Source organism: Gopherus flavomarginatus, chromosome 9 (assembly GCF_025201925.1).
Source record: "Gopherus flavomarginatus isolate rGopFla2 chromosome 9, rGopFla2.mat.asm, whole genome shotgun sequence".
NCBI lineage: Eukaryota > Metazoa > Chordata > Testudines > Testudinidae > Gopherus > Gopherus flavomarginatus.
Window position 1 is genome coordinate 26215022 of NC_066625.1, and position 21107 is coordinate 26236128.

At 47.2% G+C, this 21107-nt stretch overlaps 1 protein-coding gene across 2 annotated transcripts in view; it reads left to right on the forward strand.

The window, feature by feature from the left end:
• Window positions 1-569: 569 nt before the first annotated feature.
• TMEM114 (transmembrane protein 114) overlaps window positions 570-21107 on the forward strand; it is a 38693-nt gene continuing 18155 nt past the window's right edge. For both annotated transcript variants that reach the window (XM_050966494.1, XM_050966495.1), the window contains exons 1-2: window positions 570-753; window positions 2048-2128. In XM_050966494.1, the coding sequence (XP_050822451.1) occupies window positions 570-753; window positions 2048-2128 (265 nt within the window). The remainder of the gene's footprint in view (window positions 754-2047; window positions 2129-21107) is intronic.

The following is a 21107-nucleotide window of genomic DNA, read 5'->3' on the forward strand; positions in this document are numbered from 1 at the left end:
AAGGAGAGCAGGAGACGCTGGCAGGGCTGAGAGCCAGTGCAGAGGGGAGAGTGTTGTAGGATCTTCCCCAGCAGCAGGAACTGCTCCTAGCAAGAAAGCCAGCTGGGCTGGAAGCTGCCCCCCTTGCATCTGGCTGCTACGCGCTCTCCCGTGCCTTACACGTGGCCAGCGCGCCCCTTTCCTCCAGGCGAGACTCTGCGGCGGAGCTGTCAGTGGTGCTGACCCGTGCGCCCAGCCCCAGCGCACCTCGCCCGGCGAGGGGTAGGTGAGACCAGGGCTGGTCCAGAGCCTGCTGGCCGGGGAGTTGCCCGGTTCCGCTCGCTGCCAGCCGTGCTCGGGGCTGCAGGCGGCAAGCGGCGCTAGTGGCTGAGCTCGCGGGCGAAGCGAGCCTCCCGCCTGGCCGGGGCGGCGGGAGCTGCACGTGGCTGGGTCCCGCTGGCAGCCTGGCGGAGCCGCGGCGAAGGGGGCCGGTTTGGGCGCAGCAGGGCTGGCCGCGCTCCGGGCAGGGGCTGAGCGCCGGGGCTGCCCCGTCAGGCGCTAGGCAGCCGGAGACCCAAGGCAGCAGCACCATGGAGATCAAGTTAAGTGGCCTCGCCGTGTTCGTGGCCCTGGCGGGCGGGTTAAGTTTCATCTTCCTGGTGGTAGCCGTAGGGACCGACTTCTGGTACATCATCGATGCCTCCAAACTGGAGCGGTTAAACAATTCCTCGGCGGCGCTGAGCTCGCACTCGGGGCTCTGGCGGACCTGCAGACGTGAGTACCCCGCGGCCCTCTAGGCATCCGCAGGGCAGCTGCATGCAGCAGCCTTCGCGGGGCACAGCCCCCGGCGGCTGGGCGTCAGCTCGCAGAGTCGCACTGAACAACACTCCTGGACGGAGCGTGTCCCCAGCCCTGCCACTGCCTGGAGAATCTGCCCCCGGCCCAGGGTCTCTGACTCCTGAAACGGGGGCTACTCCCCCCCCTTAATGAAAGTAGGTTTATTAAATACACACAGTACCTAGGCATTATGACAATTCCCACGGCCTAATAAGCATAGTGCGGAAGATTAAACGCCAGAGTTGCATCTCTTTATCTGTATTTAGGTACTGTAGAAATCTCACTAATTGATGAGGTGGCATATGTACCAGAAAAGCTGCACTAACTAGGCACAATAGACAATAAGAGAGTGAACCTATGAAGCGTTCCGGGCTCTTAACATAATTCATTCCTCCCCCGCCCCAAGATTTAGGGTTTACAATAATACCTTTCAAAAAAAGTACAAATGTATTTTTATGTAAGTAAAACTTAAAAAAAAAAAGTATACATTTTCATCATAAATGAAACCAAAATTAAGAAAGGGATCTCATGCCCTCTAGATTAAAATGTAAAATTGTGTGGGTTTAAATACTTGGGTTGACTGGGGGGTGGGGACTTAAGACAGTTTTGCCTTTTTTTTAGATAAAAGAAATAATTTGAACATTAACCCCAAATTGTAAGATTTAAAATGACCAACAGTGATATTTTAAAGAAGGATATATGTTAAATTGAATCTTGGGCATATTTTACAGCCTTGGTCTATATTGGAAGGCTGATAAACTCTTTTGCTGGTGTGACAGGATTTTCCATTCTATTTACCTTCTCCAGGCATGCAAATCATCATGATATCTGAATGAATTTAAATTAAAAAAAATCACAGACAAAACACACACAATGATTAATGTGTATCAAGTGGGGAGGAGAAAGGATGTTGCTGGGATATGAAAAAGTATTCAGGTGGGATTTTCAAAAGCATCAGGGTTGACCTTTGCTCCCATTCAGCAAATCTTAGCACCATTGAAATCAATGAGCGTTTGGCCCTCCTGACTTCAATGACAAGGATTTCACCCAGTGAGAACACATTTAGGCCAGTACTGAAATTCTCACTCTTATTCTCAGCACACAAAAATAACTGATTAAGGGGAGGACATAGCAGGATCTGTATGCACGAGTTGAGGAGAACACACTCTAAAGTCTTCTATTTTCATTTGCAATACAAACTTCACATACTATTTCCCCACTTCTCTGTTAGCTAGGAGCAAATGCTTCCCTCTGATGAACCCTTTCTGGTACGAGAACATAAACTTGACTGCTTCGCACAAACAACTTTTAAGTGAGTAACGTTTATACTATTTGCATGTCTTCACCCCCCTGCAACACATGGGATGAAAGCAAGGACCTATGTCTGGGATATATTGTATGCACTTTGGGGCAGGGTTTTCACTAGGTGTGTACACAGCACCTACCACAGTAGGGCCCTCATCCCTGAGCAAGGCTGTAAGGGGCTGTCACACGCAATTATTAATAGCTCAGATGATGTCAAGTGTGTTCCTAAAGGACTTCAGTAGGATCAGGTCTGGACCCAGGTAATTGTGCATCAGTGTATGACCTGAAAATCTCTTCAGTACTGACAATGGGATGTGCACACTTTAAGGCTCGATATTGCAAGGTGCTGAGCACCTCGTAGGAGGTAACAAGCACTGTCAATTCAAATGAAGTAAGTAGTTGCCTGTTTCTCAGGATAACAGATCTACTAGTGATATTTTACTATTAGCAACTATTTCACCTCTGACCCTGGATAAGTAAGTTCTCTGTGCATCAGTTTCCTTGTCATTTAATCGCTCCTGTTAAGTGATTTAAGAACTACAGATGGAAATAAAATCCAGAGGCATAGCGAGTGCCCTCCGTACCCTCCAACCGGAGGGGGCCCCGCAAGGAAGGGGGCCCCTAAAAGTGGCAAAAAAAAGTAAGGTATAACTAGGTAAGTGACATTCATTGACGCGATTGCAAATCCATGTCAGTTTTACTGACAAAACTGTGAAGTCATTATGATACATCATAATGCTGTTGGCTACATCAGTTGTCTGTCGGTCAGTTTCGAATTTTAGTTGGATCCATTCAAAGAATGTGTATTTGCGTTCATAATGGCGGTCGGCGGATAAATGTTATTAATTTAGTTGTTTAGTTTTTTATCGTTTCTGCATTGCAAGGGGCCCCGGACATATGTTCGGAGGGGGCCACGTTCTTTGTTCCTACGGCCCTGATAAAATCACACCACATGACTACAGAGTTATAAGGAGGATTCAGCAAAGAACCACCAACCTGGTATTGGCTACCCCATCAATCCTGCATTGTAGGAGAAGGCCGATTGGACTAGCATTTTTCTTCTGCTGCTGCTCCTCCACACTGAAACCTCCCCAATGTTTTCTTGGGGACTGGAGAACAAATAGCAGCATGGCTCCCAAGTGAACCATGCTGCCACAAAAGAAGGCTGGGCAGTAGTGCAGAGTCACTTTGCTTGCACACAAGCTTTACTTGGCCTGACATCTGTAGGATTTCCTAGTGAATCTTGTGTGGGATTCTGCAGGTTTAGGAGGCCACACAGCCTGTCTATTCTTCTTATGGGTCTAATCCTGCAAGGTGTCAAATGGCTCCAATTCCCATCAACTTCATTTGCACCATGCAAGATTAGGCCCTGGGCAGGTTGGGAAGTTGCAAAGCCCCACTATTTCCCATCTGCTACAATGAGTGGAAGGCAGATGAGAGCTTTTTGGCCTGTTTCTTGTTGTGCTAGGAGGATGGGATAGGGGTTGAAACTTGGCGCCAATGGTGTCAATTGTAGACAGCATTATTACCTTCATTACCATACAGAAATGCCTACCACCAGTTGTTGATTGTTACCATTAGAAGTAAACATAATGGCATTTAAGACAAAGGAGATAGTGCCTATATATATATGGCAGGCAAACACCTAGTGATTGGCAAACAAAAGATAAGTTGTGGGCGAATTTTTTTTAAAATGTCAGAGATGTTTGTCTCTGAGTTACTGGTGTTTGATTTAAATTGTACCCCAAAGTATAGTTTTCTTCACAAGCCTTTACATGCTTTTATTAAACAGAAGACTCAGGCAGGATGTCTATTTCCCATGGGATTTTTTTTTAAACGAACAAAAAGACAGACTAACAATCTTAACTAGATTAGTTTTCTATATTTTGGCATGGCATTCCACTTTGCACTAAAGTTCTTTTGTGAGTGGGTTTTTGGGCTAAGTCCTCCAGTTCCACTGAGCTTGATTCTCCACTGGCTTGCATCTTGTGTAGCAATTTGTACCTGCACAAATCAGTTGTAAATTGGTACTGCTCATGCTAGTAATTTTGCATAGAGATAAACGATTATGTAAAGTACAAGGTAGTGGAGGATCAAGCCCCTTGACATCAGTGGGAATTTTTATCTGAACAAAGTTTGCATAGTGTTAGAGCTCTGTACTTTTCAGACATGCAAAATAACATGAAATAGAACATCAACAAAAAGATATTAAAAATGTGAACACTCACCCCACAGCAGCATCATGACTGGGAGCGGCAGGCACCTGGGTCAAATTTGAGTAAGTGGCATTGCAACCTGGCACAAGGGGTCACAGTGTCTCAGGTGTGGCCCAGCTGTCCTTCTGCCATGATGACAGAGGGGCAGCCAAGTCAAACTTGAGTAGCACTGCGACCCCATACACCAGGTTGCAACTCCCAGAGCATGGGGTTGGAAAGGAGCTGCCACTGAAGACTTACTCTGCAACCTCGCACCAGGGCAGGACCTAGCCCCCCCATACATAAAATGAAGTAACATAAAATTCCAGAAATATATATAAAAAATCAAAATAATTTCCCCAGGGTCCACATTGCATCTTCTCCTGCAAAATGTTCAACTAGCATCTATGTGCTGCTGCATGGATCCCAGTGTCCAGTGCAACGCAGATAGACTGAGTCCCAACCCCAAACTCTACATGTTCCATTTTCAATATGCATAGATATTTGTATGGACAAAACATGCTTCACAGCAGTTGGCAGGGGGAAGCTGGAGGTTTTGTCAGCAGGAGATGTTGGGAGGGTCGGGTCTTCATACTTTGGAAGGCATAAGTAGCAAAGTGATTGGCTGTTGGCACTTAAATGAGGGTTTACAGGAAACTTCCCAGTGAAATGAACTGGACAGTGAACACCTCAGTTCTGGTGTCTCAGCTAGTTTAGGCTGTTTTCAGACACAGAAAAGCAGTGTACTGGTTGGCACTCAATTCACATTTGGAAAGTTATTTTCACATTGTGAGGGCTAGAAGTGTAATTCAAGCAACAAAGCTTAGATTTCAAAGCACAATTTTCCAGCAAGAGCTGGATTCTGCAGCCACAGAGTTGTAGAATACAAGGGGTTCTGCTGATGACTAGACAAGTCTTGTTGGTTTGGAAACAAGAAAGCAGGTTTTCAAAACTGTCAGGAAATGGGAGAGAAAGAGGGGATGGAATGGACATGAATAAAATTGGATTTATAATGATGGTTTAGACTTAGGGGATATTGTGCCTCTTAAAGAATAAAATATTTTTTCATTCTAATTCAATTCCCATTTCTAGAAAAATTGTAGAATGGCCACTAACTTACAGAGTGGCTCACATATTTTGCATGGACAGTAGCAGTTTATTTAGAAATGACCTGTTCATTGGTTAGCCTGATGAAAGACAGCCCAGTTAGAAGGACTCATTCCAATAACACTTTGGTTAGAATATAATACAAACTGAGTTTAGAGGTTTTGCATTTCAGCAGAATTAGACTTTGTGTCTGCCTTTATGCAATCCATTTACTTGGGCTCCACACAGATCCTAGAACTTGGCTGTAAAAAATATAACAGTTTGTCCAGAATTGACTTACACTTCAGTTACTCTGAGCTGGTAATATTGGCTGATTAAATGAATTGGAAAACATTTGGATACAGATTCATGTGTGTTTTTTTTTTAAAAAGGCTGTTGAGTCAACTAGATAGGCAAACACCCTTAAGGGGTGCACCACTGATGTATCAGCTAGAGCAGCGGTTCTCAAATTTTATCAACCTGAGGACCCTCATTTTGATTTAAATTTTTTCACAGACCCCCAAGTTGCCCCACTCAGCCCCTGCCCCTGCCCCTACTCCATCCCTTCCCCCAAGGCCCTACCTCTTCCCTCCCCCACTCCACTCCTGCCCCTCCTTTTTCCCACCTCTTTCTGCCCCTTCCCTCCCAGTGCCTCCTGCATGCCAGGGAACAGATGTTCCAGGGTGTGCAGGAGGCACTGGGAGAGAGGAGGAGGAGTTGATCAGTGGGACCAGCAGCCCCAGACATGATTCCGCTCCAGCCCCTGAGCATGCCCCGTCCCCACTCTGAATAAGTCTCAGGTTATCAAAGTCTCTTTCAGTGTCAGGGGTTGAACTGATAAAAATAAAGTAGTGATGCTCTCCTAAGCTCCATGCACAAACCAGCTGCCTCAGAAGACAGATGCCATGCACAGATGATTGGGAAGTTCTTCTTAATAACCCAATCTAAAGCCAATTGATGTCAACTGAGACACTCCCATTCACTTCAATGGAATTTAGATCAGGGCCAATAGGATCATCCTTCATGTGCTTACAGCAAAAGTGAAATATTTATCAACACTGACATTTAAATCATCATTGTCAGGCTTCTGTTACCATGTAGAAACTGTACAGGTGCAGTTCAACCCCACTCCTTACATAACCTCTTTCCATATACATCTCTCATCACAGGGTTCTCACAGTGCTAGAAGATAGCTCCAAACACCTAGCCAGGCCTAGAGAAAATAGAGGTCAAAGAAGATAAGTAGTGCCTTTCAGCCATTGCCCATTCTAGAATCTAGCTCTTTTTAAATTAGAGCTGTAGCCAGATATGAGCACCCATGAACTTTGGCAATGTGAGGTTCTGGATCTAAAATCAGCAGCCCAGCCGCCTACCCTGAGTTGTCTTCCATAGGTAGTGAGTACAGCATGCCCATTCCATATGGAAGACATATTTCAGATTCAGCAAGACAAATAATGACTATAAAGCCTCCATGAGAGAGAAAGTTGAGATGTCTTACTCTGTGATCCTCTATGTCAAATATCCTCTCACAGATCAGAGCCCTAGATGGCAGAATTCTTACAGAGAAAGCTGCAGCACACTGAAGTTGTAGCTACACACACACACACACACACCTGGTGTGTAAATGTTCAGATACCTTTTTGGGCACTTTTGGTTTCAGGCTGAGTATGGAACTGGAAGAAGGCCTGGGAAAAATCTGTGCACTGGGCATGACAGAGCAGGAGTACTGGTGAAAGCAGAATTGTGAAAAGCCTTAGCATTCCCTCCCTCAAATATCTAATAGCTCATGCCTCCTAATCGCTCGTTTCCTTTACAAAGGGACTCTTCTTACTGTCTGCTTCAGACAGAGCCGCTGAGTCCTGACAACTTGGGAAAGATCAGGCGTGTAAGCCAAAGCTGTCTGTGCTACCAGTGCCATTATTCATGTAATCACCTCACGTCTTCTTAACCTTGATAATAGGAGACGTCATTTTGCACATGGTTAAGCTACTCAAGCAATTTCTCTAATGGAATTGATACAAGCTACATTTTCTTCCACATTAGGCTTCCATTTCCTCTCTTTCCACTTTTCTCATTTTCCCTCCAACCTCACAATCAAATACCTCATGGGATGTTTATATGTTCTTCTAAAAACACTGGCCACTGTCAGATATGGGATGAGATAAACCAGTCATTTGTTCCTGCAATGCAATTTCTAAAATTCCTCTCAACTGGAGATGTGGGTTTTCCTCTGCCCTGCTAACAATAGCACTTGGTGGTGATGGAAGAGATGATCTCATTCATGCTTCTTCTCTACTTTAGAGAAACTGATCGTTCCTTTTCCTACAGTTTTGACTTTGGGGCATGACAGACGCTTGTTGGCCTCATACGAAGAGTGCAGATCAAATTGTGCTTTTTGGCTCATTTCTGCAGGGATCCACTTTGCCAACAGCAGCACAGGACGTGTGGTAGATATAAATACCTCCATACAAAGGGTCTGAAACTTGCTTGCACTAACAGAGTAGCTTATATGTATATAGTGCATTCAAAAATTTATGAGTCATTATTAGTGGCTTATAGACAGATCACTTGGTTTACCTAACAGAGGTGTTTACTGGAGCACAACAATTACAGGCGGAAGTTGAATGTGAATATTGTAGCCAACTACTATTGCAGGGGGAAATTCAGATACAGTCTGGATATGTAACTGTAGTCAGGATACAGTTACATAAGTGCAAACCAGTCAGGACACCCTGACTATTACAGAAGTCTACCATAGGATCTTTAAACCTAAACTGTTAACTACTTGTGAGAATTAAATTAAATCTGAAAGACAGAACTCCTGTCAGCTGGCTACCTTAATACTCTGCTGGGGCATTGGTTCAAGAGTGATACAGAGGGAAGATCACCTTCTGCAGAATGGAAAGGTTGTTCTGCAATACCTGGTGTTGCTTTTCCTTTACAGTAGGACAAAGGAAAGCACTAGCATTCAAGATGCAGTTATCATAATCAAGATAGTAATTAGAGTCCTGTGGTTACCTTTACGGTTAAACAGCACTTGCCAGTGAGAGTCTCTTTTAAAAGGTGTCTGTCAGCTATCAGCAAAACAAAAGTCTGTTCTAAATTTCTAACATGATTTCCTGTGTCTGGTTTGGGAGGTGAGGGGAGAGAGAGAGAGAGAGAGGCCTAGTCTACACTATGCGTTTAAACCGATTTTAGCAGCGTTAAACTGATTTAATGCTGCACCCATCCACACAACGAGGCCCATTATATCGATATAAAGGGTTCTTTAAACCGGTTTCTGTACTCCTCCCTGACGAGAGGAGTAGCTCTGAAAGCGATATTACCATATCGAATTAGGGTTAGTGTGGCCACAAATCGACGGTATTAGCCTCCAGGCAGTATCCCACAGTGCACCATTGTGACTGCTCTGGACAACAATGTGAACTCGGATGCAGTTGCCAGGTAGACAGGAAAAGCCCCGCGAACTTCTGAATTGCATTTCCTGTTTGCCCTGCGTGGAGCTCTGATCAGCACGGGTGGCGATGCAGTCCCAAATCCAAAAAGAGCTCCAGCATGGACCGTGCGGGAGATACTGGATCTGATCGCTGTATGGGGAGACAAATCTGTTCTATCAGAGCTCCGTTACAGAAGACGAAATGCCAAAGCATTTTAAAAAAATCTCCAGGCTATAATACAGAGTCCACAGCACAGTGCTGCATGACAAGCGTAACGGAAAGCCAAAGAATCAAATGGATGCTTATGGAGGGAGGGAGGGGGTACTAAGGACTCCAGCTATCCCACAGTCCACAGCAGTCTCCGAAAAGTATTTGCATTCTTGGCTGAGCTCCCAGTGCCTGTAGGGTCAAACACATTGTCCGGGGTGATTCAGAGTATAGCTCGTTAATTTACCCCCCTTCACCCCCCCGTGAAAGAAAAGGGAAAAAATCGTTTCTTGGCTTTTTTCAATGTCACCGTATGTCTACTGCATGCTGCTGGTAGACACGGTGCAGCGGCAGTGAACAGCAGCATCCTCTCCCTTCCCTTCCCCGGTGGCAGACGGTACCGTACAAAAGGACTGATAGCCGTCCTTGTCATCATCCCGTTAGTGCTCCTGGCTGGCCTCAGGTGAGGTCAGCCGGGGACACCTGGGTGGAAATAGGAATGACTCCCGGTCATTCCCAGTAGATAGTACAGAATGGCTGGTAACTGTTTTCATCATAGCAACTGGGGGCTGAGCTCCATCAGCCCCCTCCCTTTCATGTGTAAAGAAAAGATTCTGTACTGCCTGGACTATCATAGCAGCGGGAGGCTTCCTCCCCCTCATTTTATCTCACTAACAAGTCAGTGTTTCTTATTCCTGCCTTCTTTATTACTTCATCACACAAATGGGGGGACACTGCAACGGTAGCCCAGGAGGGTTGGGGGAGCACAGAAGCAATGGGTGGGGTTGTTGCAGGGGCACCCCCTAGAATGGCATGTAGCTCATCATTTCTGTGGGATCTGACACGGAGCAGCTGTGCTCTCTGGTGCACTGGTTCTCTAGTACACTTGCAACATAATCTAGGCAGGACTGACTCTATTTTTAGATACCATAAAGGAGAGAGTGACTCGGGGAGTCATTCCCATTTTTGTCTTTGTGCCCCCGGCCGACCTCAGCCAGGGGCACCCATGACAGCAGCAGACGGTACAGAATGACTGATAACTGTCATCTCATTGCCAATTTACAATGGCATAGCAGACAGTACAGAACTGATAACTGTCTCTGCTGTCTTGCAAAGGCAAATGAATGCTGCTGTGTAGCGCTGCAGTACCGCGTCTGTTAGCAACATCCAGTAGACATATGGTGACAGTAAAAAAATGCTGAATGGGCTCCATGGTTGCCATGTTATGGCGTCTCCCAGGGCAATCCAGGGAAAAAGGGCGTGAAATGATTGTCTGCCATTGCTTTAACGGAGGAAGGAATGAGTGACGACATTTACCCAGAATCACCCGCGACACTGTTTTTGCACCATCATGCATTGGGGTCTCAACCCAGAGTTCCAGTGGGCGGGGGAGACTGCGGGAACTATGGGATAGCTATGGGATAGCTACCCACAGTGCAATACTCCAGAAATTGATGCTAGCCTCAAACTATGGATGCACACCACCGAATTAATGTGCTTAGTGTGACCGCATGCACTCGACTTTATATAATCTGTTTTACAAAACCGGTTTATGTAAAATTGGAATAATCCCGTAGTGTAGACATACCCAAAGAGTGAGAAAGAGAGAGGAGTTGCCTTCATTGTAGACCCAATCAAGCTCTCAGTGATAACAGAGGGGTCCCCATAGATTTCAAGGTGAACTGGATCAGGCCCTGTGAAAGTAGTTTCTGTCATTTGTGAGCAGGAGAGGCATTGCTCCAAATCAAAATAACATCTAGGGTCAGATTCTGCAATGACCAAAGTCAAATGCAATGGGAGAGAAGTGTGTTCATTCCAGGCATGTCAGAATGATAGCTGGGTCCTTGTTTTGAAATAAAGAGTTTGCTCGGGGGGGCGGGGTGGGGTGGTGGTGTAAAAACAGTCTTTTTTTAAAATAAACATAACTTTTGGAATTTCTCTTGTTACCATGAAAAAGTATTGGAAATACATTTTCATTTACCAAAACCCCTAATTTTTGCTAAGCAAAAAAAGTGTCTAATGATTTAAGATGATTTTTAACTCTGCAAAATGGACACAATTTCAAAAATTTTCAACCAGCTTTAATGAGAATTGCTCCCCACACTGGGCCCAGTTGAAGATGACAACCAACCTGACCTGCAGGTGGAATTCACCAGCAATCCTTACTGCACACCTTCTGTTAGAATTTTCTGACAAAAAGTCTGCTATAAACTTGAGTTTCAGTTTTCAAGAAGTAAAGAATCTGACCCTGGGCAAACATGCTCATACTACTATAAGTTGTACAGTGCTCCACCTGTATGACACTGCTGTGCACTGGTTAGATAGCCCAGTCCGGTGTGCCCCTGTATAGCTCTTCGAACTGAACTTAAGCACCAGATCCTACAAACAGGAACCCTAACTGATTTCTGAACTAACATCAATTTGGGACAGGGCTCACGTGTTCCTATGTATATACAGCACCAACTCTATGGGACCCTGATGCTGACTGGAGCTTGTGGGTGCTGCAGCTATAAGCACATTTTAATAAAAGTGACTTCAATGTTGTATAATTTTCAGATCCCTGAAAACGGATTGGGGTTTTCTCTTCTCAAATCATGGGCATCTGCTAGTATACCAAGATCTTTTAGTCAGTAGCTTTTTTGCTATATTTTCTAACGCTAAATTGATAAAGGCTTTTCAATTCTGTTTTGATTTGGGTTTAAAAATACAGTCAAAAGAAGTGTATAATTATTTGCTGCTTGAGCAAAATTAGGCCTTTTGGCCAAATGGTGCTCTTGATGCCAGCAGATCCAGTTTCCCACCCTATGAGGTCCAACCCAATGGGCACTGCCACAGGCCTGTAGGGAGGCGCTTTAATGCAACAATGATCTTTCATCTTGTGATCCAGACGCAGGGCTGGGGTGATCGTGTATAGGGAAACAAATGACAAAGATTAATGAAAAGTCTAGAGGGAAGACCGTTATTAATGGCTGAAATCTTGGTTTGCTTTCACATACTGTGTGCACCAAAGCAATAAATGCATTAGATACCTGCAAAGCATGATTAAATCATTGTCAATTCCAAAGTCACTTAAATAATGTAAACCTCATAGCCAAGGAAATCAGCCCTGTCACAACTCATTTGTTACCATTCTTAGGAGCTCCAAAGACATCCAGTGATCAGGTGTTAATGGCCACACAGATTTTCCATTCATGTAGCTAGGAGAAAATGCTTTCCTTGTTATGATTTTGAGAAGAGTGTGTGCAGCTGGGCATGAATCAGCTTTTTAGATTATTTTTACATAAAGTACCTCTTAACATCAGCTTGCTTGGAACTATATAGCTATGGGGAATTTAATGTTTCCCGTAGAGGGACAATGAATCTTTGCTGCTATGGCTTACCTCCTAGTTATAACACAGCAGTTGCTGCTTCAGTTTCCCTCTCAAATCAAGTTAATTTAGCCCTCTTTCCAGCATAAGGACAGTTCAACCACCAGCCAGAAGTCCACCTTAAAAAAGAGTTATTTATTTCTACTCCCCTCTCGGGAGTATAACAGAGATACCCAGCCCCTTGATTCTCCTCTCGGGTTGGATCACTCTGGCTTTCTAGTCAGAGCATCACCCCTGACATGTGGTTCTTTACACAGCCCTGTCCCTTTAGGTCTCTCCCAGAGCTGCTGCCCCCCTTTCATCTGAAGAGTCCCAAGAACGGTTTTGTTCCCTTTATGAATTAAGGGATCTTACTTACATCTCTGCCTCCTTTCCCAGCACACCTTGTTCTCAGGCCTATGGTACCCATGATCCCTTGGAATTAGAGTCTCCAAAATCTCCTCTTCTAAGCTGAAATCAGTAACCACGCAGAGCTGGACCATGCTTCTTAAAGGGCCAGTTCATCGTGGTACAAACTAAATGAAATTAACTAATATAATTAAGTGTTTTTAGCTTCAATCATGTAGTTGGTATTTAGTATGCTGTACTGATTTTATTTGTTTCTGAGCTACTGTGCTTGGCTCCCCAGAGAAATTCTTCAGTGGTTTAATGAGATTATCTCAGACTCCGAGAGATCTGCAGTGACTATTACTCCGAAAGAACTGCACTACTAGGTGAATGTTTTAGGTTAATGAAACTCTCAACTCAAAAACAAACAGAAAATGGGGCTTGGGGGAAAAGAGAAAGGGAAGGACATATTTTATTATGTATTGTCATTCTACAATGATATTTTCTTCATCCTTCTAAGGCAGTAATGCTTATGTAAGCAGAGTCAGGATAAGCTCTACCCTGACATCTGGTGGAAAGAATGTCAGAGAGTTTATTTGCATAGACACGCCTACCCTATCCCAGATTGCTGAGCGGTGGGACTGCTTGGTGACAAATGACTCACCCTCAGTTGGGTGGTACTTGCTAGACAAGGATCATGGGTTCCAAAACCCAGTGAAGTAGAGAGGCTGGGGACAGGTATCTGTGCCTGGTGGTGCAGGCTCCTTGTGGAGCCAGAAGCACCAGTTGCACCCCCTCCTCTCTCCACTGTAGAATGTCAGAGTTGATTTTTTTTATTCCCTCAAGAATCTAAATACAGGTTGCTGAGCTGAACTCACTTTGGGCTAATGGTGCACTAGCACTGGGGCTCCCCCACTAAGAGCTGAGATCACTAAGAGTTGAAATCACAAAAAAGCTGAAATGACTTAGCTGAGAGCACTGAGCATTGTGCTAGCTAGTGGGGGAGCCTGAAGATATGCTGTGGAACAGAGCAGCTGGCGGAGTGGAGCAGTTGCGGGGACGGCTGGAGCGGATCACGGGACAGCTGGTGGCAGAGTGGCTGGCAGAGCGGAGTAGCTGCGGGACGGGTGGAGCGGCCCACAGAGTGAGCGGAGCCGAGCAGTTTTGCAGAGCAGCTCATGGAGCAGAGCAGCTGGTGGAGCGGAGCAGTTCCTGAGGACGGCTGGAGGAGCAGAGTGGAGCGGCTGGTGAAGCGGAGCAGTTCGTGGAGAAGGCGGAAGCAGAACCCACGGAGAGGCAGGGCAGTTGGCCCTGGACCACGTAAGGTGCCCCTTTCTACCCAGGCTGGGGGGAGGGACCTCTACAGATAGACTCTCGAACTCTGGGGTGGCATTGACCAGAGACTTTTGGGTTGTTGGACTTTGGGGTGATTGGACTTAAAACCCTAAGCGGAAAAAGGACAGTGCCAAACGTACTTGGAGGTGGGTTTTTGTTTATGGTATGTGTTATAACCCTGTTTGTGGTGTTTCTCCAATGGGATGCCGCATTGATTCCTTCCTTTATTAAAAAAGATTTTGCTACACTCAGACTCCGTGCTTGCGAGAGGGGAAGTATTGCCTCCTAGAGGCGCCCAGGGGGGTGTGGTATGTGAGTGTCCCAGGTCACTGGGTGGGGGCTCGAGCCGGTTATGCATTGTGTTACTGAAACGGAACCCCTGGATACTGAACCCGGCCCTTGTTGCTGCCAACTAGAGGGGCAGAAGGGTTACATTTTTGGGGGCTCGTCCAGGATCCCTGGGTCAGTACCCCTCGCAAGCACTTGTTGAGTGTTCCACTGTATTGGGAAATAATTATGTTTATATTTTGAGGAAACTACTGTTTGTATAATGGCTAATATGTCGGGTTTGTTGGGCCCCAGTCCTGCAGCCTCTAGCTCAGGGGCGGCAGACTCAGCCTATGATTGGGCAAAAGCACTGGGGCATATATTGGAAAAGATTGTGTTGGCCTATGCTACGTCAAACTCTTGTCGTAAGTTAAGGTTATTTGATGGGGAAGAGGAGTTTGAACTTTGGTCGGAGCATACTACTGAAATGCTGTGGGAGTGGGCCGTACCCGATGTAGAAAAGCGACGATGTCTAATAGAGAGCCTTAGTGGCCCAGCATTAGATGTAATTCGCACCCTGAAGCTCACTGACCCTGAGGTCAGTGTGAAGGACTGCCTAGAGGCCCTTGATAATACCTTTGGGAGCGTAGAGGGCCCTGAGGACAGTTACTGTAAATTCATTAATTCTCGACAGCAAAGGGGTGAGAAAATTTCAGCCTACATACAGAGGCTGGAGAGACTACTTCAGAGAGCTGTTATGAGGGGAGCAGTGACTGCTGAGCAGATGGATCAGACCAGACTGGCTCAAGTTGTAAGAGGGACTCAGTATCGGAACCCAATCCTACTTCATCTCCGACTAAGAGAACGGCAGGAACATCCCCCAAGTTACTCCCAGCTGATAAAGGAGGTCAGGGAAGAAGAAGAAAGGCAGGCAGCCAGCGAGTGTTGGGAAGCCCAAACATTGGAACGAGCCAGTACGACACCACCGCCAATGGCCAGTGTACTGATGGTGAGCACCACAGAGGAACTTGCCCAACAAATGCAGGTCCTGACAGAACGGATAGCTGAGCTGCAAAGCATCATTGACCAAGCTAAGACTTCCCGGAATAAGGAGCCTCAGACTGTGATGATAGAGAAGTCAGTATCTAGAGTCACCGTCCCACCTCGCCGAATGGGGAAAGGACACTTCTTTTGCTACCGGTGTGGTCAGGATGGGCACAGTGCTGCTAACTGCCATAAGGAAGAGAACCCCTCCTTAGTGTATGAAAAGCTGAGGATCAGTTGGGAGAGATCCAGTAGCTGCCAGAAGGTCCGGGGACAGAGACCATCTAGGCCTAGAGGATTTGAAGATTCCCCCAGAAGAGACCAACCAGCTGGGATCCCTGCAGGACTGATAGGGCCTCGAGCAGAGGTCATGGTGAGGATTGAAGGGGCGGAGTGTAAAGCTGTGCTTGACACTGGATCTCAAGTGACTATTATATTTCAGTCATTCTACCAACAGATGCTTAGGCACCTGCCCATACAGCCACTGACTGGCATTGGTCTGTGTGGCCTCAGCATGGATGAATACCCTTATCAGGGCTATGTCATAGTACACCTGGAATTCCCAGAAGAGATTGCTGGGGTAAGACAGGAGGTGGACACTGCTGCTTTAATATGCCCTGACCCCAAAGGAGCCTCTGATGTGTCTGTGCTAATAGGGACCAACTCCAGCCTCTTTAGGATACTGGCCGATTACTGCAGACAGCAAGCAGGAGACCAATATCTGAATACCTTGGTGATACACACACACTGTGCCGAGGCTTACAGAAAAATTGAGGACACGAGAAAAGTGATGCCTGATTTGCCAGTCGGAGCACTGAGGTATGCGGGCCCGGTCCCTTTAGTGGTGCCTGCCATGTCAGAAAAGGAGGTGATTGTCAGGAGTACCTGCCTAAAAGGCAGTAAGGAAACATTAGCTGTGGTAGAGCAGCCAACCAAGGGAGGGCTCCCAGAAGGAGTGCTGGTTCTCAGCGGAGTCATAACCCTACCTGCTGAAGCCCAGGAGGAGGTGACGATACTGGTTGCTAATGAAACACGCCGTGATGTGTTTGTAAAACCAGGGCAGAAGATTGCAGACATTTTTGAGCCTGAAAGCGTTGTGAGACCCCAGTGTGAAGCTGAAGTTCCAATGATAGATCCTGCGAAGTTTGACTTCGGGGACTCACCGCTGTCTGAGGAGTGGAAGGATCGCCTGAGGAAGAAGCTTTGCAAGAGATCCAAGGTGTTCTCACTACATGAGTGGGACGTGGGATGTGCAAAGGGAGTGGAACACCATATCAGGCTACAAGATCCCCGACCCTTCAGGGAGAGGTCTAGGAGGATTGCCCTCTCTGAGATGGAAGACGTGCGCCATCATCTTCAAGAGCTGATCGCAAATGGTATCATCACAGAGTCACGAAGCCCCTATGCCTCACCCATTGTGGTCGTTCGTAAGAAGAGTGGAAAAATCCGGATGTGTATTGACTACCGCACCCTAAACAGGCGCACTACAGTTGATCAGTACACCATGCCTCGAGTACAAGATGCCTTGGACTGTTTGCTGGGTAGTCAGTGGTTCTCTGTGTTGGATCTTCGGAGTGGATACTACCAGATCCCTCTGGGTGAAGAAGATAAGGAGAAGACAGCCTTCATCTGCCCATTAGGGTTTTATCAGTTCGAACGCATGCCCCAAGGGATTTCTGGAGCACCTGCCACATTTCAACGTCTTATGGAAAAAGTCGTGGGAGACATGAATTTACTGCAGGTGTTAGTTTACTTGGATGACCTGATTGTGTTTGGAAGAACCCTGGAGGAACATGAAGAAAGACTTCTTAAAGTGCTCGACAGGTTGGAGGCATACGGTTTGAAGCTTTCAATTGATAAATGCCAGTTCTGCCAAACCTCAGTGAAGTATGTAGGTCACATCGTGTCCCAAGAGGGTGTGAGTACTGACCCCGATAAAATAGAAGCACTCACTACCTGGCCACGTCCCATTAACTACAGAGAACTCAAGACGTTTCTTGGATTTAGTGGTTACTACCGCAGATTTGTGAAGAACTATGCTACGATTGTAAAACCTCTGAATGATCTTACCAGGGGATACCAGTCCAACAAGAACAAATCTAAGACCCAGAATAAGCGGAGGCCTCCAAAGCCGCCTTTGCAGAGACACTATGGCCCCTTCGAACCATTTGGGCCGCGGTGGGATGAAAGATGTGAGAGAGCTTTTCGGGAAATCATTACTCGCTTAACTCATGCTCCCGTCCTAGTCTTTGCTGACCCAAGCAAACCGTTTATCCTGCATACTGATGCCAGTTTGGAGGGTCTGGGAGCAGTACTGTATCAGGAAGTGGAAGGCAAACGCAAACCGGTAGCCTTTGCCAGCCGAGGACTGTCTGACAGTGAAACTCGCTACCCCATCCACAAGCTGGAGTTCTTGGCCTTGAAATGGGCCATCACTGAGAAATTCCGAGACTACTTGTACGGTGCTCAGTTCCAGGTGTGGACAGACAACAACCCACTGACCTATGTGTTAACAAGTGCTAAATTGGATGCTACAGGCCAGAGATGGGTGGCCGCCTTGGCTAGCTATGAGTTCAGCATTCAATACCGATCAGGGAGGAGCAATGTAGATGCAGATGCCTTGTCCAGACGTCCGCAGGCACCTGATGTTGCTGTGATACCCACGGATGGCGTGAGAGCTATTTGCAGTGTGAGTCGCCGAGAGCCGGAGGCCCATGAGAGCCTTCATGGATGTGTTGCTGAAGCTTTGGGCCTACCCCCTGAAGGCGTGCCTTCTGCTTCAGTGAACTACATTGCTTTGGACCAATCTCCCTTGCCCATGCTCAATACGGCTGACTGGCAAGAGGCCCAACTACAAGATGCTGACATTCGTGATACACTACTTGCCAAAAGAGGGGGGCGAGGCCCAGCTGAGGTTGTCCCACCTACCCCAGAGGGCAAACTACTATTGAGAGAATGGACCAAACTAAAACTGATTCAGGGAGTGCTACACCGCACGACCACAGACCCTCTACAAAAGCAACGGAATCAACTAGTGCTGCCAAAAGATTACAGAGCCCTGGCCATGAGGGCCCTGCATGATGACTTTGGACATTTAGGGATGGAGAGGACCCTGGAACTTATCCGCAGTAGATTCTATTGGCCACGGATGGCTGAAGATGTTCGCCGGAAATGTGAGACCTGCGCGCGATGTGTGCAAAGGAAAACTCTGCCCACGAGGGCTGCATATCTGAAGAACATCACCAGCAACAAACCTCTGGAGCTGGTTTGCATTGATTTCTTGTCTTTAGAAGTGGACAAGAGGAATATTGGGAACATCCTAGTAGTGACCGACCATTACACGCGATATGCGCAGGCATATCCCACACGTGATCAGAAGGCCACTACCGTCGCTCGAGTACTGTGGGAAAAATATTTCTCAGTTTATGGATTCCCAGCCCGGATACACTCGGATCAGGGACGAGACTTTGAGAGTCACCTTCTGAAGGAGGTGCTGAGGATAGCAGGAATTAAAAAGTCAAGGACAACGCCTTATCACCCACAGGGTGACCCTCAGCCAGAGAGGTTCAACCGAACCCTGTTAGATATGTTAGGGACTTTGCGGCCAGAGCAGAAGGCAACCTGGAGCCAACATGTCGCATTTCTAGTGCACGCCTACAACGCCACAAAGAACGACGCTACGGGAGTCACCCCATATCTCTTAATGTTTGGGCGAGAACCAAGATTACCCATAGACCTGTGCTTTGGTGTATCCGAGGATGGAGATAGCTATGAAACTCACCAGCAATATCTATCCCGTCTACGAGAAAAGCTGCGGGATGCTTATCACTTAGCTACATCTGCAGCTCAGAAGAATGCAGGCCGCAACAAACATCGATATGATGCTAGGGTACGTCTGCAAGAGCTCCAGCCAGGGGACAGAGTCCTGCTGAGAAATTTGGGTATTGCTGGCAAACACAAGATAGCTGACAGATGGAAGGCAATACCTTACTTAGTGATGGAAAAGCTAGGAGACCTGCCGGTCTACAAGATAAAACCTGAAGAGGGTCCAGGGCAGACCAAAACCGTGCATAGAAACCTTTTGCTCCCTGTGGGAGAATTGGTAAGCAGCCCTTATGAGATGGGCCACAACAGGGCAACTGGGCAGAACAAAGGTGCTGTACCAAAGCCGCCTTCCAATGTGGACAGCCGGCCTCCTGCAGCTAACCTACCCCTACTCGGCACATCTGACAGTGAGTCTGAGGAGGAAGACACAACCATGGTGTATCCTGGGATGAAGACAAGATTTCAGTCTCGATCCGCTGAATCAGAAGAGAGCACATCCTCTTCCGCCCTAAACCCTATGGCAGAAGTATTTAGGCCCATTCCTGACATCCCTGAGCCACTGGTGGGACCCCCGTGTAATGACTTACACAGGCTATTGGACAATGGTGACATACAGATGGAGGATGTCCAGAGCACCTGCGACCCTCCACTGTTAGAACTAGAAATGCAGGAGCCTATGCCAGTATCTGAGGGGAACTCACAGGAAACCTCCCCATCCGGCACTCAAGAGGATGTCCCCCCTACCATAGCAACAGAGATTCTTAATAGGCGAGACAGGGTAATAAGACCAGTGAAACGGTTAACTTACGATGCACCTGGGGTGATTAGTGAGGAGCCTATACATTTAGCACACAGGTTTGTGAAAGCTAAAGTGGGCTATCTAATGCCTTTTGGAGGGGACCAATAAGTTGGTATAGTAGGGAATGTGATTTGTCGGGACGACAAATTCTTGGCTGGGGGAAGGATGTAAGCAGAGTCAGGATAAGCTCTACCCTGACATCTGGTGGAAAGAATGTCAGAGAGTTTATTTGCATAGACACGCCTACCCTATCCCAGATTGCTGAGCGGTGGGACTGCTTGGTGACAAATGACTCACCCTCAGTTGGGTGGTACTTGCTAGACAAGGGTCATGGGTTCCAAAACCCAGTGAAGTAGAGAGGCTGGGGACAGGTATCTGTGCCTGGTGGTGCAGGCTCCTTGTGGAGCCAGAAGCACCAGTTGCACCCCCTCCTCTCTCCACTGTGGAATGTCAGAGTTGATTTTTTTATTCCCTCAAGAATCTAAATACAGGTTGCTGAGCTGAACTCACTTTGGGCTAATGGTGCACTAGCACTGGGGCTCCCCCACTAAGAGCTGAGATCACTAAGAGTTGAAATCACAAAAAAGCTGAAATGACTTAGCTGAGAGCACTGAGCATTGTGCTAGCTAGTGGGGGAGCCTGAAGATATGCTGTGGAACAGAGCAGCTGGCGGAGTGGAGCAGTTGCGGGGACGGCTGGAGCGGATCACGGGACAGCTGGTGGCAGAGTGGCTGGCAGAGCGGAGTAGCTGCGGGACGGGTGGAGCGGCCCACAGAGTGAGCGGAGCCGAGCAGTTTTGCAGAGCAGCTCATGGAGCAGAGCAGCTGGTGGAGCGGAGCAGTTCCTGAGGACGGCTGGAGGAGCAGAGTGGAGCGGCTGGTGAAGCGGAGCAGTTCGTGGAGAAGGCGGAAGCAGAACCCACGGAGAGGCAGGGCAGTTGGCCCTGGACCACGTAAGGTGCCCCTTTCTACCCAGGCTGGGGGGAGGGACCTCTACAGATAGACTCTCGAACTCTGGGGTGGCATTGACCAGAGACTTTTGGGTTGTTGGACTTTGGGGTGATTGGACTTAAAACCCTAAGCGGAAAAAGGACAGT